The sequence below is a fragment of the Octopus bimaculoides genome, chromosome 1 (genome assembly GCF_046866305.1).
Source record: "Octopus bimaculoides isolate indiv1 chromosome 1, ASM4686630v1, whole genome shotgun sequence".
Taxonomy (NCBI): domain Eukaryota; kingdom Metazoa; phylum Mollusca; class Cephalopoda; order Octopoda; family Octopodidae; genus Octopus; species Octopus bimaculoides.
The window spans coordinates 119,615,414-119,636,962 of record NC_142928.1 but is presented as its reverse complement, the minus strand read 5'-3'; the positions used below and the strand labels follow the sequence as shown (position 1 = coordinate 119,636,962).

Genomic DNA, 21,549 nt, shown 5'->3' with positions numbered 1-21,549 from the left:
TGTCGAAGAGATAGTGCTACTCGATGACGTAAGATTGAGAGTGTTGGTGGAGGGCAGGCCACCTATATGTTATAAATGTGGGGAAAAGGACCACATGAAGGCGAGGTGCTCCCAGAGTGAACAACAGATACAGCAGACGGGGAGGCAGAGAGCACGGACCAGGTGGTACAGGTCGAGATAAAGGAGAAAGCAGCGGAGGAGGGGTTCATGGTGTTTAAAAAAAGAAATAGAAGTGGAAGAGTGAGCTCTCCACCAGAGCAGCAAAAAAAGAAGAAGTGATGGAAAAGGAGAAGACCAGAAGGAAGGAAGACGAAATGGTGGTGGACAAAATAACCGAACAGGAACTTCAAGTGTTCAAAGGGGAGTTGCATAAGGAAGCGACATTGGTGAAGACACCGGTTATTCCAGTGGAGGAAGAAAATTTAGAAACGCAAGTGGAGAGACTGTTCAAGGTGTTGGAAGAAAAGAAGTAGGTACCAGGAGCGGAGCAGGAAAAGAGGAAACTAATAAGAAAAGGAAAATTTCGATGGAATTTTGTGACGTACGCAAAATGCAAAGAAACTGAAAAGATAGTATTAAAGTTTAAACATATTATAAGAGTAAAGTTGCCCACGGATGTGCATTCCGAGAATGTGAAGGCCATCGTGGTTGACAAGGACACCTACAACAGACTAAAAGACGTGTGGAGAAGGGATTGACCCGCCAGGAGTCATGGTGGAGTTCGATGAATTGCCACCTGTAGTGGAGCGAAAAGATTTAGAACCTTTCATGAGATATTAAAAAGGAAAAAGTAAGTAAAATTGTTTTATTGAAGAAAGAAGGAAAAAATAAAGTTGTTTTATTTAAAAAAAGGGGGAAAAACGTGATTAAGAAAAAACAATATGATAATAGAACGATTGTTAATAGTCTATATAAACGTTCAAATGATACTGCATGGGAGTGGGGCCCATGCAACCATTTCATTTCTCATTTTTATATAACATTACATTTTCATTCGTTTTATGTTTTTGTCTCCACTGTGGTGTTGTATCTGTCTTTGTAGTGTCCCCTCTGTGTTGTAGCCTTAGTGCCAAAATAAAGAAACATTGGCGGAGGTTTGTGCTCTCTGAGTGCTCTTGTTTGCATTTTGTTTACTCGCTGCTCGATTAAATGAAACTACGATTGTCTGGCTATAAGTGTTTCTTCTTATGTCTTTTCGTGCATTATTTTTATAAAATGGAAGGTGAATACTTGTTTTGTAAATGGGTCTCTTATTCATTGGTGTTCGCAAAAGTTGTTGCATAAAATTTTCTTTTTCATCTCTGTCATCGTTTCATTTGTCCATCGATTGCAATGCCGGACCGTTAAAATATCTCAATAGACCATACAGAGACGTTTAGTGAATAACAGTAAGCTGTTACTTGTTGCATACGGATATCGATTTTAATTGATCCCACAGCTGAGCTATGGGAGCATATTTAACTTACATCAAATATACTATTAGAAAAGGGTTTGTGAAAGTAGTTGTTTTTAAATGGGGTGTTAATTAATTTTCAAAGAATTGAAGTTTTGATGCTGAATGTTAATAGTTACTACGTCATCCATTATATGAATGGATTCTGAAATTCTGAAATTTATACATTTGCAATCCGTATATAACGTATTCATGCCATGCTCAAATGTGTACTTGTTGCTTACATAGACGTATTGTTATATGCATAGATGGATATTGTATTTAAATACATACATGTACATATCTCCGTTAATAATATATGGTACATACAACATTATATGTATTCTATATTTTGAAGTTGTCTTATCTGTGTCTTCAATTATGTTATATGAATGTCATGTATTATTGTACTGCATTGGTGCATCTCCATCCCACCAAAACGTCTTTTCTCTGTCTTTTTTCTACATCTGACACTTCTTGCTTCATATATCTTAATTGATAGGCTTTCTTGTTGCTTCTAATAAGTGACGTAAAAGAATGAAGCGAGATTATATGGACCAAATGCTGCTTCTGGCCTTGCTAGTTCTGTTCTGGCAGTATGGTGCCCAAGGTAAGGTTTTTAAAATGTGAATGGGTATATTACTCTATACTAGAATGCTTGTGCATCCGTAAGAAAATAAACATAGACTGTGCATCAACGTAGGTATTGTAAATGTCTTTATTTTTATTTTATACTTTATTTGTATGCCTTTATATATACTATTTATCTATATTCATACAAACTATCTGTATATATTTTAGTGAACATTTTTTGTTATCTTTCGAATTCATATTCTTTTGAGTGTTCGAATATATATCTGAGAAAAAAGAAAACAAAACCCGATTCAGTGATTAAAACTCCCGTATTCGTATTCTTTAGGAGTAAGATGCAACTTACCCCATTGTATAGAAACAAACAAATATTATTTCACTTACTATTAGTGGTTAAATCCATGAAAATAGAAATAATTCGTATTATTTAAATGTGTAAACAATTTTAGTTTTAGTTTGATCAACAACTTTTAAGTATATGTGCATGCCAAACTTGCCGAATTATCTCTAAATAAAAAGATAATTGAGTAACGCAAAAGCGATGTTGATCTATGTTATTCAATAGATCTTTTATAAATGCAAGAAAAAAAAAGGTCATGTGTGTATATGTCTGGCTGGGAGTGAAGCGTTATTTATGAGAGATGCTGAGACCAAGCATATATATTTCAAATCCATTATTACTATTTGAAAATGAACTACTCTTCGATGCATATCAGTGATTTGAAATCATATAAAAAATTCGATATTTAACTACAATATTTCAAAAATTACAGAGGCAACGTAACTGTATAGTAGACAAATAATTAATTTGCCTGCATTTAAGCAATTACAAAATTAAAGTAGCCTACAAAACCCGTTAGAAACATGGATTAAAAGCAAAATAATGTTTAATATAAAAAACCAGTTTGTTTGAATATAAAAGTCATGAAAGAGAATTGAGAAAAACAACATAAACAAGTACAATCCCATTACTAATTATAAGTATTTAATTAACAGAATATAGATGAGACAAATATTAAACGAATGCTACCAATACATTTCACGATTACATTCAACGGATATTTTTCACAGAATGCTATCTAAAATGTACTGACAGCATTATTTAAATTAGGAGTTCAATATTATATTTGCAGTTTATTGCTAAGTTTAACACAATTAGGTAAATGAAGTTATATGCCTTTGCTCAACGATAATAAATACTAAATTTCACACACTTGCAAGATAAGTAGTTGATAAGTAGTTTATCGAATGTTTTCTTCATGCCATACCACCTTTTGACGTTTCGATTAAAACAGTACTTTAACAAATAAAAGCAAATAAATAGAGTAAATAATGGTGTCAACAATAGACAGATTCTGTAAATTGTTTTCAACTCTAAACCAGACAATTGCAACAAACGTTTAACAGTCAAATTGAATATATACCGATAGGTGAAATTTCATGCTGACTTTATACACACACGTATAGACGCGCACACACACACACACACACACACATACACACACACACGAGCACACATAAATATGACGTGTGTGTATGTGTGCATGTGAGCATATATCTATACATAGATGTATAAATATATATATGTGTATAAAAGTATATATGTATATATGCATGTTATATATGTATATATATATAATATATATATATATATATATATATATATATATATATATATATATATATATATATATATATATATATATATATATATATATATATATATATATATATATATATATATGTATATATATATATATATATATATATATATATATAAGTATGAATATATTATCATGGATGAGTTGTCAAAATGTTCGTTTCCGAACTATAACGTAGAATGCTCAGTCATATCGTTTGGATTCTTGGAGAACTGATTTCGACAAAGTCAAAAGACGACACAAGCCATGAGAGTTTGTCTCCTTTTATACCTACGCCAAACCCGGAACCGAGGTTCATCTACTTTTTATATTAAATTTGCTGCCTATTTATAGACGTACCTGAAGTACATTATCAACAAATGACACCTAATCGTTAGTTTTACTTTACTGTGATCACAATGTTATGGTTTGGAGCCAGTCCTAGCTTCTAACTTAAATCGCAACTGATTCCTCTTGAAGCACATCTGCTTATTCCATTATTACAATCCAGTATATACACTCTGTATATACATACATACATACATACATATATACATGCATATATATATAGAGATATATATATGTATGTATATATATATATATATATATGTATATATATATATATATATATATATATATATATATATATATATATATATATATATATATATATGTATATATATATATATATATATATATATATATATATATATACATATATATATATATATATATATATATATATATATATATATATATATATATATATATATATATATATATATATATATACATATATATATATATATATATACATATATATATATATATATACATATATATATATATATATACATATATATATATATATATATAGTCGCAAGAGGATATTCAAACATTCTTATAGGGATATTTATCCAAGATACACTGGCTTAGTATATTAAATTTTGAGGAGATAATCCTTCAGTGAACATATTATATACAATATCGTAAGATATCAGTCATTTTTATTGAGTTGGAAAACGGAGAGATCTAATGGATAAATATTAGTTTATTAATTAATCAACATATTAACCAACAATTATTTCATTTCTCAAATAAGATTAGAATTACAAAACATATATAAAAATATACTATAACATCTTAAATACTTTATGAGGAAAATCGTCAGGGTTTTCAGAGGACAATAAGGACTACATTAGGATATTTTCGGAATATACAGAATATATAAACGTTTTTATAATGCGTGTATCTAAAGGCGTGTGTGGGTGGGTGTGTACGCATGCGTTAAAATTATTCCTTTTATTTAAATTCAATAATAGTAATATTAACAATCATGAATGATGGGCTAAATGATATATGGGTTAATTAAAGTAATGAATATAAGAAAGTAAGAGCAAAGGAAAATAAAAATAATAATAAATAAAATTTCTGTTCATGGGATAAATAACGTAAAAGTGAAACAAAATTTATATCTATGTTTGTACATGTGTGTGCGTATATGCGCCTACGTACATGCATACATGTGCATATATATATATATATATATATATATATATATATATATACACTCACACACACATACACCCACGCACGCAACAAGTAGGTATGTCTCTATGTACATCAATATTTATTTGTACTGGCATAATATGTTCGTTTCTAATTTACTCCTTTAGGTATATAGTTGATTTATATATGATCAGAAATAAAATAAAAGATCTAAAATGAGTATAAAGGTAATAAGTAAAAATAGAATAAATAAATAGTAAATACAGAAGAAATAAAATAAAATAAAATACAATAGTATATACGAAAGTGAAATAAACTGGAATAAATCCATGTCATGCGTGTAAACTTGTGTGCTTACATATACATGCCTCTAGATGTACATGTATACATATATACATGCCTGCATATATATATATATATATATATATATATATACACATGCATATATACATATATATATTCTTATACATACATACATACATATATACATACATGCATGCATACATACATACATATATATATATATATATATATATATATATATATATATATATATACACACATATAAAAGTACACATATAACACAAGTGCAAGTTCATCCACATGCATAAAAATATTCACACATATACTTATATAATAAGGTTATCTAATGAAATATATGATAACAAATATTGCTACAAAATGACTTCAAAGAAAGCTAATGATATAACAAATCTCGCCTATGATCATCGCACACAACTGTTGTCCCTGAAACCACAACTTTTGTCCCTAAAACCACAACTTTTGTCCCTAAAATCTTAAAATTTATGGTGCATTCCCTGTAGTGAAACTTAAGAAGTCAGTACATTTTATCAGCTACAGTTTATCACATCTTTCTAAATAACACTAGTATCAAATTATAAACTATAATATACAAATATTTGTAATCTAAGAACAGTTTGAGATTGATCTGCACGGAAGTATATTTCGCTAACATAAATAGAAAAATTACATTATGAGTATTGTATTTTTGCACGTCTGTGTACATGAAGTGTTTTGGAATGTGAAGCAGTGGGTGGCCAAACATCGATTGTAACTAAATGTAAGACTACGTGTCTTACATATAATATCGAAGTCATATTAGCATTTAAGCATTAATCAACTGAATGTGCATTTGTTATTGATACAGTACGAAATATCTTTGTCTTGATGCATTGTATTCTCAGCCAGGCATATCTAGTAATTGCATCTATGGGCAAATATGCTATTATGGAGCAACTGCATTTACAATCATTGGCAGATAAAGGCTCAGACATGCATATAAATACACATTCGGGCATTCAAACCCATATGAATATAAACACACATTCATATGCATAAATGTATATATATATATATATATATATATATATATATATATATATATATATATATATATAACATGTGTATGTATGTATATATATACAGGCTGACCAAAATTCTCTCATGGAATATGACCAAATGAGATATATTTTTCAACGTAGTCCTCCTCCGGTCCATACCCTTCTTTCATCGGTGTTGCAGTGTTTATGAAGAAGCTTTCATCGTGCTGGATATCAACAAGAGGTATGTCGTTATCATCACTGCGATATTGCTTCCAGCCAATTGGTTTTTCATGCTGGGATCAGATGAGAGTTAAATGGGACCAACTCAGGAGAATATCGAAGCTGATCAACTAGTTCAACACCACAGTAACGCACACCAGTCAATAAAATCAAGGACTTGTGTGCTAAAGCATTTTCCTGATGAAACAAGACCTTTTTCGTCAGTTTTGCTGGGCGTTTCCTCTTGATAGGATTCCATAACTACCTGAGAAAGTTAGCATAATACTTTCCATTGATGGGCTAGCTCGTTTGAAGAGAGTCAATAAAAGTAATGCGTTTTGTATTCCAGAAAACTGAGGCTGTCACTTACCCTAAAGATGAAATGACCTAGGCCCTCTTTGGAGTAGGTGAGGAGGGGTGATTCTACTACATGGATTGTCACGTCTCTGATTCAAAGTCAGGAAGCCAACACTCATCCTGGGTTTAGAAACGTGCAAACATATCAGATGAATCTGCCTCAAACAATGTAAGATTTTCCCGTGGTGTGATCAGCCTGGTGCGCTATTGAGCAGGTGTCCGAAGCCATGGCACTCAGGGAGCAGAAATCTTTGTCATGTCATGTTCATTGACCAGAATATTCTCAATAGTCTTACGAGATATTCAATAACATATCTTGTTTGATCTATCGTCCATCGGCTGTCATCCATCAGCATGTAGTGAACACGATCAATGCTCCCGTCGGTGGTGGCAGCAGCAGGATTTTCAGGCGTTGGATCATCTTCAAGACTCCCTTCCCCTCCTAAATTCATCTGCCCAGTTTTGCACTACTGATTAAGGTGGTGTGTCGTCTCTTAATATAGCAACCGAGTCAGCATGAATGTCGTTGGGGCTAAAGCTTTTATTCTGCAGGACCACATTTTGCCGATTTTCAAGTGAAGTCACTACTAGTTATGGTTGAAGTCTTCACTGGGAAAGTAGAATGCAGTTATTAATAAGCAATAGGTAGAGTTGAAATTAATGCATGCAAGATGTTACAGCTTTAGTATTACTCATTCATATTTAGCTTATGAACTTTTCTCTCTCCATATGGATATTTTGACACAAACAAGGAAAGACGCATGTATGTGCACATCCGTACTTACATAAACAAACATACATATATCTACACACACATACATACAAGTATATAGACAAGAAGGCGGTGCCTGTCTATGTAAAATCCGCCTAACCACGGATACACTACAACATGGACAGTTAGTCTAGAATTTAATGTAGACCATAAAACAAGAATATTAACTGGATAGTGTCTATAAAATCTTCATTTTCATAAACTTAAACTTCAGTTGCATCTTGTATATTCTTGTCATGGAAAAAAGAGGATGCATGTTCATGTATGAATTGCCTTATAAATTAAATCTTCTAGAACGCCTGTTTTGTAGATCCTGTCAATCTTTTACATATGTCATTGTCATTTTGTTTCCAAAGTTTCGTTCTGCGCAGTTATGCTACCTTCGTTTACGCATATATATATATATATATATATATATATATATATATATATATATATATATATATATATATATATATATATATATATATGTATATATATATATATATATATACACGCATATGTTATGTTTACTGTGTTGATTACTGTTATATAAAAATTTATATGGGCGTGATTCTGGGTGTATGCGTACCTGTATGTATGTATGTGGGCATGTGTGTATAGTCTTTTGTGTATTTATATGTGGATGTGAGCATTTAAAAAAAATATTTGTGCACGGTATGCTGATAAATCATTCTTATATGACACAATAAGCGACTGCTTTTGGGGCAATGAAAGCCAAACAAATATATTTAGCATTGTTGCTAATAATAATTAGAAATGTAACAGAAAATATTTTGTTAGTTTTCAACATTTATGTCAAATTAAAAATCTTAAATATAGATAGACGACGAACTGTTGTATATACCATTTTTCTTATCACTAAAATGCTATCACCAACGCTGTCCTTTTGCTAGTCCTTTTCGTTGCCCGTTGATTTTCTTTGCTGCAAAATTATACATATATATATATATAAATATATATATATAAATATATATATATATAAATATATATATATATATATATATATATATATATATATATATATATATATATATATATATATATATATATATATATATATATATATATATATATATATGTATTATGTATGTATGGTTGTGTGTGTGTGTTTGTATGTCTGTACGTTCATTATTTTTTAGTTCCTTATTTCCTTGAATGCTAAATAATCAGGTCATGTTGATTGTTATGGTGTATATCGTGCTGATGTTTGTAATATTTATAGGCATGTTTCTCTCTCTTATTACATTTGTTACTTATTTACCGTTTAAAGCTTGAAGTATATGAAATAAGAACTTGTCTACAATGCATTTCACTGTAATTCACTTTTGTATCAATTTTTTCCTTACAATTGAAGGTGAGTAATCTATTATTGTTATTTGAATAGCATTAAATCTATGTTTTATGGAATGTTTATGCGAATATTTTATAATTTTATTTTCAGTTACATATATATTAACGATTAACATCACATAATTCAGTTGGGATTTTAGGATCATTTATCAAACGAAAGCGTCTCTGTCCAGGTGGTACAGAATGATCGGAATTTCGTTCATTAACCCTTGATTTCTTGTTCTTGAATCAGCGTAATCCACCCTTTTTCGAGAAGTTAAATATTTTCCGGTGAAATTGTCTTCAATTCTTTTACAAAAATATTCGAAAGTTATAAATGGAGAACATTTTACAGAATTTCTATTTTTATAGAAATACAGTACACAATCACTCCATTTTATTACGGACATAAAGTTAAATGCGTTCGGCCAACATTTTTATAAACAATTGTAGATTCATATGATTATAGTGAAAGTATAGTTAATGACTTTAAGAAACTAATTTAAGTATTAAGATATTATACCAACTTATTATTTTATCTACCGTAGTATAGCAAATCAGTCTTGGGAACGAATGTGTTTTTGGGTTACTAGCCGATTGAATATGTAAACATTTGGGTTTATATGTCTGAATTTGTTTGCATTGTTGACAAAATTGATGAACATGTATTACTATACTTCTTATATAGACGAAAAAAACCCACAGAAACACATCGTACGCATCAGTAACACACTTTTATAAGATTATCAGAATTATCCATTAGCAAATGACAATACGGACGTATTGTTAGAAGGCAGAAAACTGGGGTATTCGTCTTGACAAAACCTCTGAACAGGTATATGGTCGAAACTGTGGCAGTAGAGACCTCCAGCGTTCTTGGCCCCCGGTCCATATCCCTTCTCACTGCTATCAGGACGGAGATTTTTGTACGGAAGTGCGAGGCCCGTGCGTCCGAGTGACTGTTCCAGCGCATCTCCCTCGCTATCCTTCGGGGCAACGCCTTTTACATTTTGCTTGCTGGTACCCTGAGTAAATGTTGAATTATGACAGCAGAAAATGGCCTTTACTTCTAATACAACTATTTTGCTGGTTCGGTGATAATATTCTTTATCATAGTCAGTGATACTCATTGATACTCATTGATACAGTCTGTCGAAGGTATATCTTGTCAAGTCTCTTAAAAGTGTCAAATAAGAATGCATATCACACACCTGATAAACTTAAATGTTAGGTATATGTAGAACCAGCAACAAACAGGATGCATTCGTCTTTTACCCCTATATAACTATAATGGACCAAACCTACGATGAAATCTAAACTAGCCTTGATAGTCATGTCTTTCTTTTCGTGTCTAGAAACATTTTAAGATATGAGGGTATGAGGGCAAAACAGGGCAGACATTTTGAGTGATATATATATCGTGTAAACAAGAATTAGCAGGACCACTCCGGATACTCTTCCAGAGTTTCCTTGCAAATGGTAAACTTCCCAAAAAGCTGAAGGAAGGCACCATATGTCCTATCCATAAAGGTGGAAGCAGAGCAGAGGCTGGGAACTACAGGCCCATCTCTCTGACTTCACATATTAGCAAAGTCATGGAACGAATTGTCAGAAGGAGATTGATTGCGTTCCTAGAAGAAAATGACTTGCTGAATGAGACCCAGCATGGTTTCCGTCCAGGTAGAAGCTGCCTCACGCAGCTCCAGCAGCATTATGACTGGGTCCTGAAGCAGCTACTTGACCATTCAAATGTTGATGTGATATATATCGACTTTGCAAAAGCCTTTGACAAAGTTGATCATGGCTTGATATGTCACGAGCTGCGAAACCTTGGCATAGCTGGTAAATTAGGAGAGTGGCTGCATGACTTCCTGAATGGTAGAAGTCAGACAGTTGCAGCCAATGGAGAACTATCTAGGGAAACACAAATATTGAGCGGTGTTCCACAAGGAACTGTTCTGGGGCCACTACTGTTCATAGTGGCCCTTCTGGACATGCCCACGGTCACTCGGAGAGCCACTGTCACTAGCTATGCTGATGAGACAAAGATATCTCAGGCAATAAAGAATCCTGATGATATTGTAAGCCTGCAGAATTACCTAAATGCAATATATGAGTGGGCAGAGCAAAATAATATGCAGTTCAATGCAAAAAACTTTCAAGTACTGCGCTACAAGACCACAAGTACCTCCCAACTGGCATACACAGGGCCAGGAGGTACTGCAATCCCAGAACCACAAACAGTAAGAGATCTGGGCATCAACATGTGTAGTGATGCATCATTTCACATGCACATTGTCAAGTTGACAGCAAAGTGCAGACAACTGGCAGGGTGGATACTGAGGACATTCCGTACAAGGGATCAAAAAGTCATGTTGACACTATGGAAGACATTTGTTCTGAGCCACCTAGACTATTGCTCTCAGTTGTGGTCACCACACAGTGTTAAGCGGACAGCAGAACTCGAGGCAATTCAGCGGCACTATACAAAAAAGATCGCCACAGTCCAACAGATGAACTACAGGGAGCGACTGAAGGGACTAGGTCTCTACTCCCTGGAGCGCAGGCGGGAGAGATATGTAATAATATACATATGGAAAATACTGGAAGGACTGGTGCCAAACTTTGGTATCAAGTACTACAGGAATGCCCGCATGGGTCGCCACTGCATGGTGCCAAAGGTACCGTCCACTGCATCTCACATAAGAACGAGATACTGCAGCAGCCTCGGTTTCAGAGGACCTCAACTCTTCAATGCCCTGCCAAAACATTTGAGATACATTCAAGACATGGATGCGGAGGTCTTCAAGACAAAACTTGACGCTTTCCTCTCCACGATACCAGACGAACCAATGGCTCGTAATGAGACGCAGTTTAGGGCAGCTATGTCAAATTCTCTTATACACCAGATGTGCCATCAAAACTCTTGATTGGACCATGTCAGGTGGGGGAGAAGAGCCATGCAAGGAACGTGAAAATCACGGTGGTGCACCAGCATGACCGCAGCCACTTGGCTGAAACACATAAATAGATAAATAAATAAATAAATAAATAAATATATATATATATATATATATATATATATATATATATATATGTATATATATATATATATATATATAATTCTACCTATCTGGTGCCTTATTCTTGATGATTATTATTTTTATTTTAATCACATATTTTAATGCATATTTTTTCATTTATCTTGGTTCTGGTTATGACTGGGGCTATCAGTCGAGTAAACAGGGAATAGTGAATGTTTTAAAATTTGGGCGTTCATAATAGACTCAAATGACGGCGACCAATGAGATTCGTGTTCACGCTCGTGACCTGAAAAGTGTGAAACTGCAGTATTGTGTTATCCTTTATTCCTCTAACGGTCTCCGCAGAGGTAAGACAGAATTTTCCTATATTCGCCGCCCGCACATACTTCTGCTTTTAAATATTCAGTGAAGCTCTACATAGCGCCGTAAACTTATCGGTTACTATTTCTAGGAATGATCGTACTTCGTGTACACCTGCTTTATATATTTATAATTCTACTTATATGGTGCTTTATTCTTGCTGGATATTAATATTATTTTAATAATATCTATATTTTCATGTACACGCACACATACACACACACACACACACACACACACACTGACACACACACACACTCATACACATACTCACACATATGTGTGTGTGTGTATGAGTGTATGTGCGTAAAGAAGCCCCCGCCATAAAAAAAAGGAAAACCACAGGTTTTTTTCCTTCAATAAAATCTTCTCATTGAAATTGAAATGTGCTTAGTTCGATAAAGATTCCCCCCCCCCATCCTGAATTTTATTTATGACATTCAAATTCTTGCTAGGAGTATCTCAGAAATTTTAAAACTAGCTACAAACATAACCAGGCTGAATATAATTACGTAACTGTTGAAAATAGAACAAACTACAATTTAAATTGGCACAGTGTTACACTTATGAAGATTTGGAAGTCTAATATTCTATTTAGGTGTATCTTTATATTTACTTTTACGTATTCGCATGCCTTACAATCATAATATGTCGACGAATACCAAGAGCAATTTTATTCCGCTTTTAATGTTTACATTCCTATTGTCGCCGAAGAATTGGGATGACATTGTAAACATTTCATTTAAATACATTCAGATCCAATTTAAATACAATTCCTTGTGAGGTGAATGGTTGCAGCTTGTAAATGATATTACAGTTGTTTAAAGCTCACTTCCTTCGTATAAATCGAAGCTTACACACTATACTATCTTTTGCAAATCCACAAACGGAAGCACATGCAGTTGTTCTTTAGTAAAGTTGTTGCTTTGTATCGTTATTGTAGATCACACGATTGTTCATGGTGTTGTCAACATATTCATTGTAGTCGTCGGTGCTGTCATAGTCGTTGTCGTTTTATTGATCAAACAAGGTATTTTTCCTAGACTGACATGATCTTATTCTTCGCAAGTACAGGAGGTGGAGGATGAATCAGATTTTACTTTCGTTTAATATGCCTATTAGAAATAAATTCGCAACAATGTGTACTTCTAGTCAAGTGAAAGGAATAAAAGAGAAACCTAACCGACATCAGAAAATAAAAACAAAGAAACACACATTACAATAGTAGAATCATCGAACAATAAATCTATTTAACAAAAGAATGTGTAAGTGTTAATTGATAGGAAATTTCTTCTTCGTATTATATTCTCAATTATCGTTCTTGTATCTTTACTCGATTCTTATTCTCCGTAGATCAAGCCCTCTGTTGGCATCACTTAAAGCGTTCTTGCATTTTGAAGATAGTAAAATCTCTTTTAGTCAAAACGTTAAGACGGAGAAAATGCAATTTTCACGACATTTTTCCTAGCGCATTCTTGCAACTAAATATTACAAAGAAAATACGTCATATAATAACACACACACACACACACACACACACACACACACACACACACAAAATAAACCTGTTGAGAGATGTCCACCGAAAGCCGAATCAGCTAAAGAAAAAAAGTGTGGGGGTGGGGGGTGTTTGGGTAACAAAGCAAAACAAAATAAATGAAGATAATTCAAAAATAAAATTTCCGAAATCGAGAAATTCTGATCGATCAAATGCTGTTTTTGTTACAAGAAGTACTAGAAACAGTAAAACTAACCAAAAAAAAAAAAAAAAAAAAATGGGGAAAAATCAGGAAATAAACACAGAATCATTCTCTATTATAATAGATGCCTTGGGAATGGCTAAAAAAGATGCAGATAAATATAAGCTAAATATAGAAATATCTTTCAATAAGAGGGATTGAAAGAGAGCAATAGTCGAATAGAGGGAATATAGGGATACCCGGCGTTACGGAAGCAATACGTTCCGATATATTTTTTTCGACAAATATACGCAGGATATAGAAATATACTACACACTAAACTTTAAGTGCAATAAAGAATACAAAACACTACACATGCCAAAGTCGCACCTTTGTGATCTTAGTAGATCATAGAAATTACGTAATAAAAAAATGCGTACTGAAAACATATTAATAAGCATGCTGAAAATAATAATACCCGTTAGAAATGTTTCGGGAAATTTCAGAGTAAATGTGCGTTTTGCAAAGCTTAATACATAATAAGATAATATTTTGGAATTCAAAAATGTCTTAAAAGCTGATCTAAATAGCAAAATTATCATAAAATATATTTGCGCTGCCATTCATAACATATGGTTTTGTAGTCCAACATACATAAATTATTGGATCTTTATACTAGAAATCTTCCAACAAAGTATCACATTTGATTGCTCCAAGATTAACTCTGTTATTGATGAATAAATATCCCTAACCTCGAATGGGACAGCAAAATATTAGAGAACAAACAATTCTAGATATTCCGAGTGGATGTTTTGTTAAATATCGTTTGTATTGTGTTTCTGAGACTATAAATGTCATTTTAACGGGTTACGCGTTGCTACACTGTTATAATGATTTACAGACAAATCAAAGATTCGTCAACCGAAGGGTACGAACGTCAAAACACAGAGACATAGCATGATTCAATTCAATTCCCTTTATGTCATTATGCGTACATTTTCGTCTCCACATATCTGTATAAATATGTGATAAATTATTCTGGCTATCGACCGTTTCCTTCGACACAATTCTTTCAATGTACTTTTTGAGCAATTATCTATCTATCTATCTATCTATCTATCTATCTATCTATCTATCTATCTATCTAACGATCGATCGATTGCTCGATCGATCCAATGATCTCCTATTTATATACTTATGCTTAATTTAAGCGACCTGCCTTTAGGCATATTGATTTTCTCATGAAAAAGATTACTTCTCCCACCCACACCCCTCAAAAAAAAAACGTCTTATTAGAATACGCAGATCGACCGACAAATGTAATCATTGTTTCGATTCTTATAGTACCAGATACATGTTTGCAGTAGCAAATGCACGAAAACCTTTGTTCTTGTTACCTTGATGTATGTAAATATTTGTCACTTCGTGAGTAAATATCCATACGTTAAACAGCACATACATTGGACATTTGCATTAATGGATATATGAAATAAATGAATAACGTCGAAAAAATTCAGTAATTGACACCAAAACTTTAATTCGTGATGTATATATATATATATATATATATATATATACATACACACCCCTGTGTGTTGGACAGAATGACGGAAACACCTAGTATCTTGGCACAATAATTTTGAAATATTTATAAAACAGACAAAAGTTAGTTTTATTTTTATGTTTTTGGATTTATTATTAGTGTTACTTAATATGTTTTGCGAAAATTGCTCTTTCTTTTCGGATATCATCAGAAAAAGGTAATTAAAATTCATTAAAATGACAGATCTATTGGACTTTCAAAGAGGTCAAATTTTTAATGCTCGTATGGCAGGCACTAGCGTAACGAAAACAGCCGAAATATTTGGTGCATCAAGAAGTACTGTCTCGAAAGTAATGACACCCTTTGAAAAAGGGAAAAATCTCTTCGTCGAAACAAAATTCCGGAAGAAAACCAAAACTTTCAGATAGGGACCGTCGGACTCTTATGCGAATTACAAGAAAGAAACGAAGAAGTACAGTTCCCCAAATTACTGCAGAGTTTAATCACCGCCTCGAAAACCCAGTTTCCAAAAGAATTGGTCCCTAGAGCAGTGGAAGAATGTTATTTAGTCGGACGAGTCATCCTTCACCTTATTCCGACCAACGACCGAGTATACGTGTGCAGACAGCCAAAAGAAGCATGTGACCCAGACTGTGTTCCTTCAACTGTTAAACATAGAGGAGGATCTGTGATGATCTGGGGGGCTACATCTTGGAAGTTATAATTTTATTAGCGGAGTAAAAAAATGCGCCTTAGATGCATAACTTATTTTCAAAATGCAGGTGTATAACAAGCTGTTTGAATTCGTGACCCTAAATTAAATAGCTGACAATTTATTATGGTGATAGACCTCTTGCTGGAGCCCACGATAAGCATTCAGTAGTTTCTTAGCCTCAGTCAATGTAAGACAATATATGATGATAATGTACCCTTGAATTATAAATACAATTCATCTGATAGACTTGAACATAATTTCCTTCCACTAACGAGACTCGACCTTATGGGAGGAAAACACTTAGGAAAGAGAGAACAGAGCGGGATCGAACTCAAGACCTCAATATTGCAAAACGAACATTTTAACCACTAGGTCATACTTGCATTCATTATGATATATTAATGATTAAGATGGAATTACCTTCTTGTTTAATTTGACTCTGTGTCATCATATGCAGCTACAAACATTTCGAGGAGAACGTTTTCCCTTGATGAATTTCGTGATAAATTAAATATTCTCTTGTTTGCTTCCTTTACATTTTGACTCACAAAATCTAAAACGTGCTTCTTCGAACACCAGTTGTCTTTAGGTTCTGTTCTCGATATTTATGTTTCGCGAACATATTTTCTTTAAAACCATATTTGCCTTATGTAATAAATCCATCATTAGTGGCCATATATTTGTTTATGCAGGAAAAAGTTCAGTGGATGTATTAACGATATTTAACTGCATCCAGATGGTTCTAGACTCTGTCTCTTCACAAACTAGGAAGAGAAATGTTCATAATCATGATATTTTGCAAAGTCGTTTGCTGCAGATTAATTAGAATTGTATTACTGTAAATAAAATATAGGTGTTACTACGTGATTGGTAGTAACATTTAAATAGCGAAAATACGATGGAATATATAACAACATGCTTAGTTGTATTGTGTCTGGGTATAATACTCACACTCACACAAGCACACATATTAATACACGGGATGAAACGGGTAAATTGTCGCTATTTTATATTTTTTTATTTCGCGCATGTGAGTAGTTTGTTTTTGATTTTGGCAACTACACAGTATAATAGGATCAGTTGGGCACCGTCTGTGAGAAAAATAGCACCACGACGCAATTCACTCTGCTAGAAATTCGGACACGACATGCTGTAATGCTTGATATTCGCGCCAGAAGCTCTAATACGAACATTTCTAAGTGTTTAGCTGTCAATCTGGGGATAGTGCAGAGGATTCGGAAAGAGTTGAATGAGTCTAATTGCGATTCTAAAGTACGGCAGCTCTGAAAGCTCACTCTGATACTTCTGATAAGAAAAGAATTCATGAATTCGTTGGTGAGATCTATGCCATAACTGACAACGATCTCTCTAAGTTAATCAGGTCCATCGCTAGGGACAGTGGAATATCTGTGTTTCTTATCAGGAACGTAGTGCATTAAGACATTCGGTCTTCCTCATACAAGATGAGAAAGACAAGAGGAAAAACCGCACTAAGAACCTTTTAAACAAACTCAAGCATCCCCTCCAACCGAACATTCTATTGTTTTTCTCAAGAAGAAAAAGAAACAAGAACGTGAACTTGGATCTCAATGTGTTTAATATAAATTGACCGAGAAGATGGCAGAATCAGCGCTGTCATACGATGATACATAGAAGAATTCAGCAGGGATAAACAATCTGATACAGCTTAATTTTTCGATGTACCGATGGGATCGTAGAACAGTTGTGACGTCTACGATCTTGTACTCCCACAACGTTGGTCTATATCGTTGGTCTATATCGTTAGTCTATATCTGTATCGATGAATTTGGAATATCCTCACGACTGTGATGGTCACACTCTAGATACATTTAGATATATTTAGGAAACAACTCACCACCACCGTTGGTCAGTTACGGGCTAAAATCACAGTCGCTACAAATCCGTCAAAAGTAGATTTTTAGATGTTTCTCTAGATCTGAACTTTTACTCTCATAAACCAACATAAAAAGCTTTCCTACATACAACATCAGTCTTGATAGTGTTTGAAAAGATGTTAGCCAACTTTAACAACAGTCTGTCAGACGAGGCCCGATTAATGCCAATAGGCATGAAAGTACGTACTAGCCTTTATATATGTTTATCTCTATATTTAATACTCAATAGTTCATATATTCAATAAGACTTTCAATACTTCATTTCATTTTACTATTTATATTATACTAGCAGAAATACCCGGCTTTGCCCGGGTTAAAGAGAATAATGAAATCTAAAAACGCCGTCTAGACTACGCAACCCTCAACTGTTAGTAGCTACGATACCATATTTCTACATTAATAACTCTCCAATCCATGCCAGCATGGAACATAGACATTAAGTGGAATGCCAGTCTCTCATCTAGGAGGGCCTTGAAATCAATGTTACCAACTGGGGACTATGTGTGTCGTAGTGATAATAAAAAGACCCAAAGGAGGTCTGCAACGAAATAATTTTACTCAACACTTTGCAAGTGAATCAGTGGAGGCAAAGACGCGTCTCATTTACTTGACAATTTATGCACCACATTGCAGAAATCACAATGAAAGTATATCTGAAAGGGTAGTCTTACACCGTTGTACCGTTGAATTACAAATAATGCTCATCTGTTATGTTCGGGTTAAAATTTCATCAACATCAAAAATATATGAATTTTCATGGGAGTTATGGCCGTTATACATAGAATATAATTTCCAAATTTCATAAAGATCCGTTCAGTACTTTTGACGTAGTTTTGGATAAGAAAACAAATGACTAATGTGTGTGTTTGTGTGCATGTGTTTGTGTGTGATGGGTGTATATATGTATAGATATCTGTATGCATGTATATATATGTATATATGTGTACATATTACATGTACATCTATATATATATATATATATATATACATCTACACATGTGTATACATATACATATATGCATATAGATCTATATCTATATATATATATCTATGCATATACGTGTACATATACATGTATATGTATGCATATACATCTCTTTCTCTCTTTCTCTCTCTCTGAAAGTATCTGTCATTACAGTATGGAAATGTGATTGTTTCAGTTAGTGGAATAACGTGTACATATACATCTATATGTATAAATATACATCTCTCTCTCTTTCTCTCTTTCTCTCTTTCTCTCTTTCTCTCTTTCTCTCTTTCTCTCTCTGAAAGTATCTGTCATTACAGTATCGAAATGTGATTGTTTCAGTTAGTGGTATAACGTGTACATATACATCTATATGTATAAATATACATCTCTCTCTCTCTCTCTTTCTCTCTTTCTCTCTTTCTCTCTCTCTCTGAAAGTATCTGTCATTACAGTATCGAAATGTGATTGTTTCAGTTAGTAGAATAGTTTCATTTTTGAAGTGAAAGTATTTGACATGAGTGTTTTTGTTTCACTTTTGACACGTAATACTGAAATAGTGGAGGAGATATTATGTTGCTGTGGGCTCGAAATCTGCAAGAAGTTAACATTTGTTTTGAGTAAAACACAACTGGAACCCTAAGTAAGGCATCTGTAAAATTTGAATGAAATTAGTTGCGTAGTTCTCGAGTTTTAGGGATTCACACACACAGACAGACATACAGATAGACAGACAGACAGACAGACAGGCACACATTCTCATTTTTATATATATAGTTTATATATTCCATATTCTATATCCCACATTAATTTTATAAAAATATAAATAAAACATAAAAAACAGACAGAGTTGGAACTCTTTTTAATAATATATATATATATATATATATATAGTATGCTCTTCCGTGAAGATATGAAGATATGATCAACAAAAAATATACTTGGTCAAACTCTGTATAAGGGGTAGACAACCATTATACACACACACACATACACACACACAAATATATACATACACACACACATATGTATATGGATATATCTATGTTTGTCTGTTTGTGTTTGTTACACTATCATCGCATGACAACCAGTGTTGGTATGCTCACGTTCCCGTAACTTAGTAGTTTGGTAATGTGACTGATAGAATAAACACTAGGCTTAAAAACACTTCAAGGTGGTACTCCAGCATGGCCGTAGTCAAATGCCTAAATCAAAAGAAAAAATAAAAGAATATATATAATTTCTTTAAAATGATCTTACTAAACAACAATAATCTTTGAATTTGCTGAAGACCGAGGAAGTATAATTCTTTGAAATGTAAGTTATTTTTAGAGTATAAGAATAAATTTTCTAACGAATACAATTGACTCGAATGTTGTGTAAAATGACAAAATACGTATTTCTACTATATTACATAGTTTTAAGTAATTTTTGCCCTCGCAAGGAAAACATACTGCAAATCATTTCTGTGCACATTTTACTCTTGTTTTCTCTGACGAAAAGTATGACTAAATTTTTCTTTTGCCTTCATAATCTTTTTTGACTTATTAATTATATTTGAATCACCCATTCATGTACTTTTCGCGTTTATTAGCTTGGTAATTTGGTATCGAAAAAATTCCTAAGTTAACAAAATTCTAATGGCAATATGTTGAAAAAAGCTGAATAGCATTAGCAAAAGACTTCTTTGGCGACGTCAACTAGCTTCATTTTGACGCTTCTAATATTTTTCAGTTAATGTGTCAACACATGGTCCATGCTCAAGGTAAATTGATCCAAATAGCTGTTTCACAGATAATATCTAATTAGAAATTTTTAATTTGACAATATCTTCGGGTTAGGTTTGATTCTATATCTTATGGCGAAATTTCATACGATATTTTCAATGATAATTACGATTACATTAAATGACATATCGCTCACAAAGTGTGGGTTGAAAATCTAGTTGAAAAACATATTCATAAGTAGAACAAACAGATACAAAGATATACGTCTGCAGACTTTTCAATATATATATATATATATATATATATATATATATATATATATTTATATATATATATATGTACACCTATATAAATATATATATTTATATATACATATGTATGCACATGTATATAAATATATATA

General features: G+C 33.0%; 1 protein-coding gene across 6 annotated transcripts in view; it reads left to right on the top strand.

Moving 5' to 3' along the window:
* Positions 1-21,549, top strand: part of LOC106879694 (neuronal acetylcholine receptor subunit alpha-10) — a 246,874-nt gene that overhangs the window by 159,722 nt on the left and 65,603 nt on the right. For 2 of the 6 annotated variants that reach the window (XM_052969788.2, XM_089356911.1), the window contains exon 2: positions 1,935-2,042. The exons of the other annotated variants lie outside the window; for them this stretch is intronic. In XM_052969788.2, the coding sequence (XP_052825748.1) occupies positions 1,970-2,042 (73 nt within the window). In that variant the 5' untranslated portion in view covers positions 1,935-1,969. The remainder of the gene's footprint in view (positions 1-1,934; positions 2,043-21,549) is intronic. 6 annotated transcript variants of the gene reach the window in all.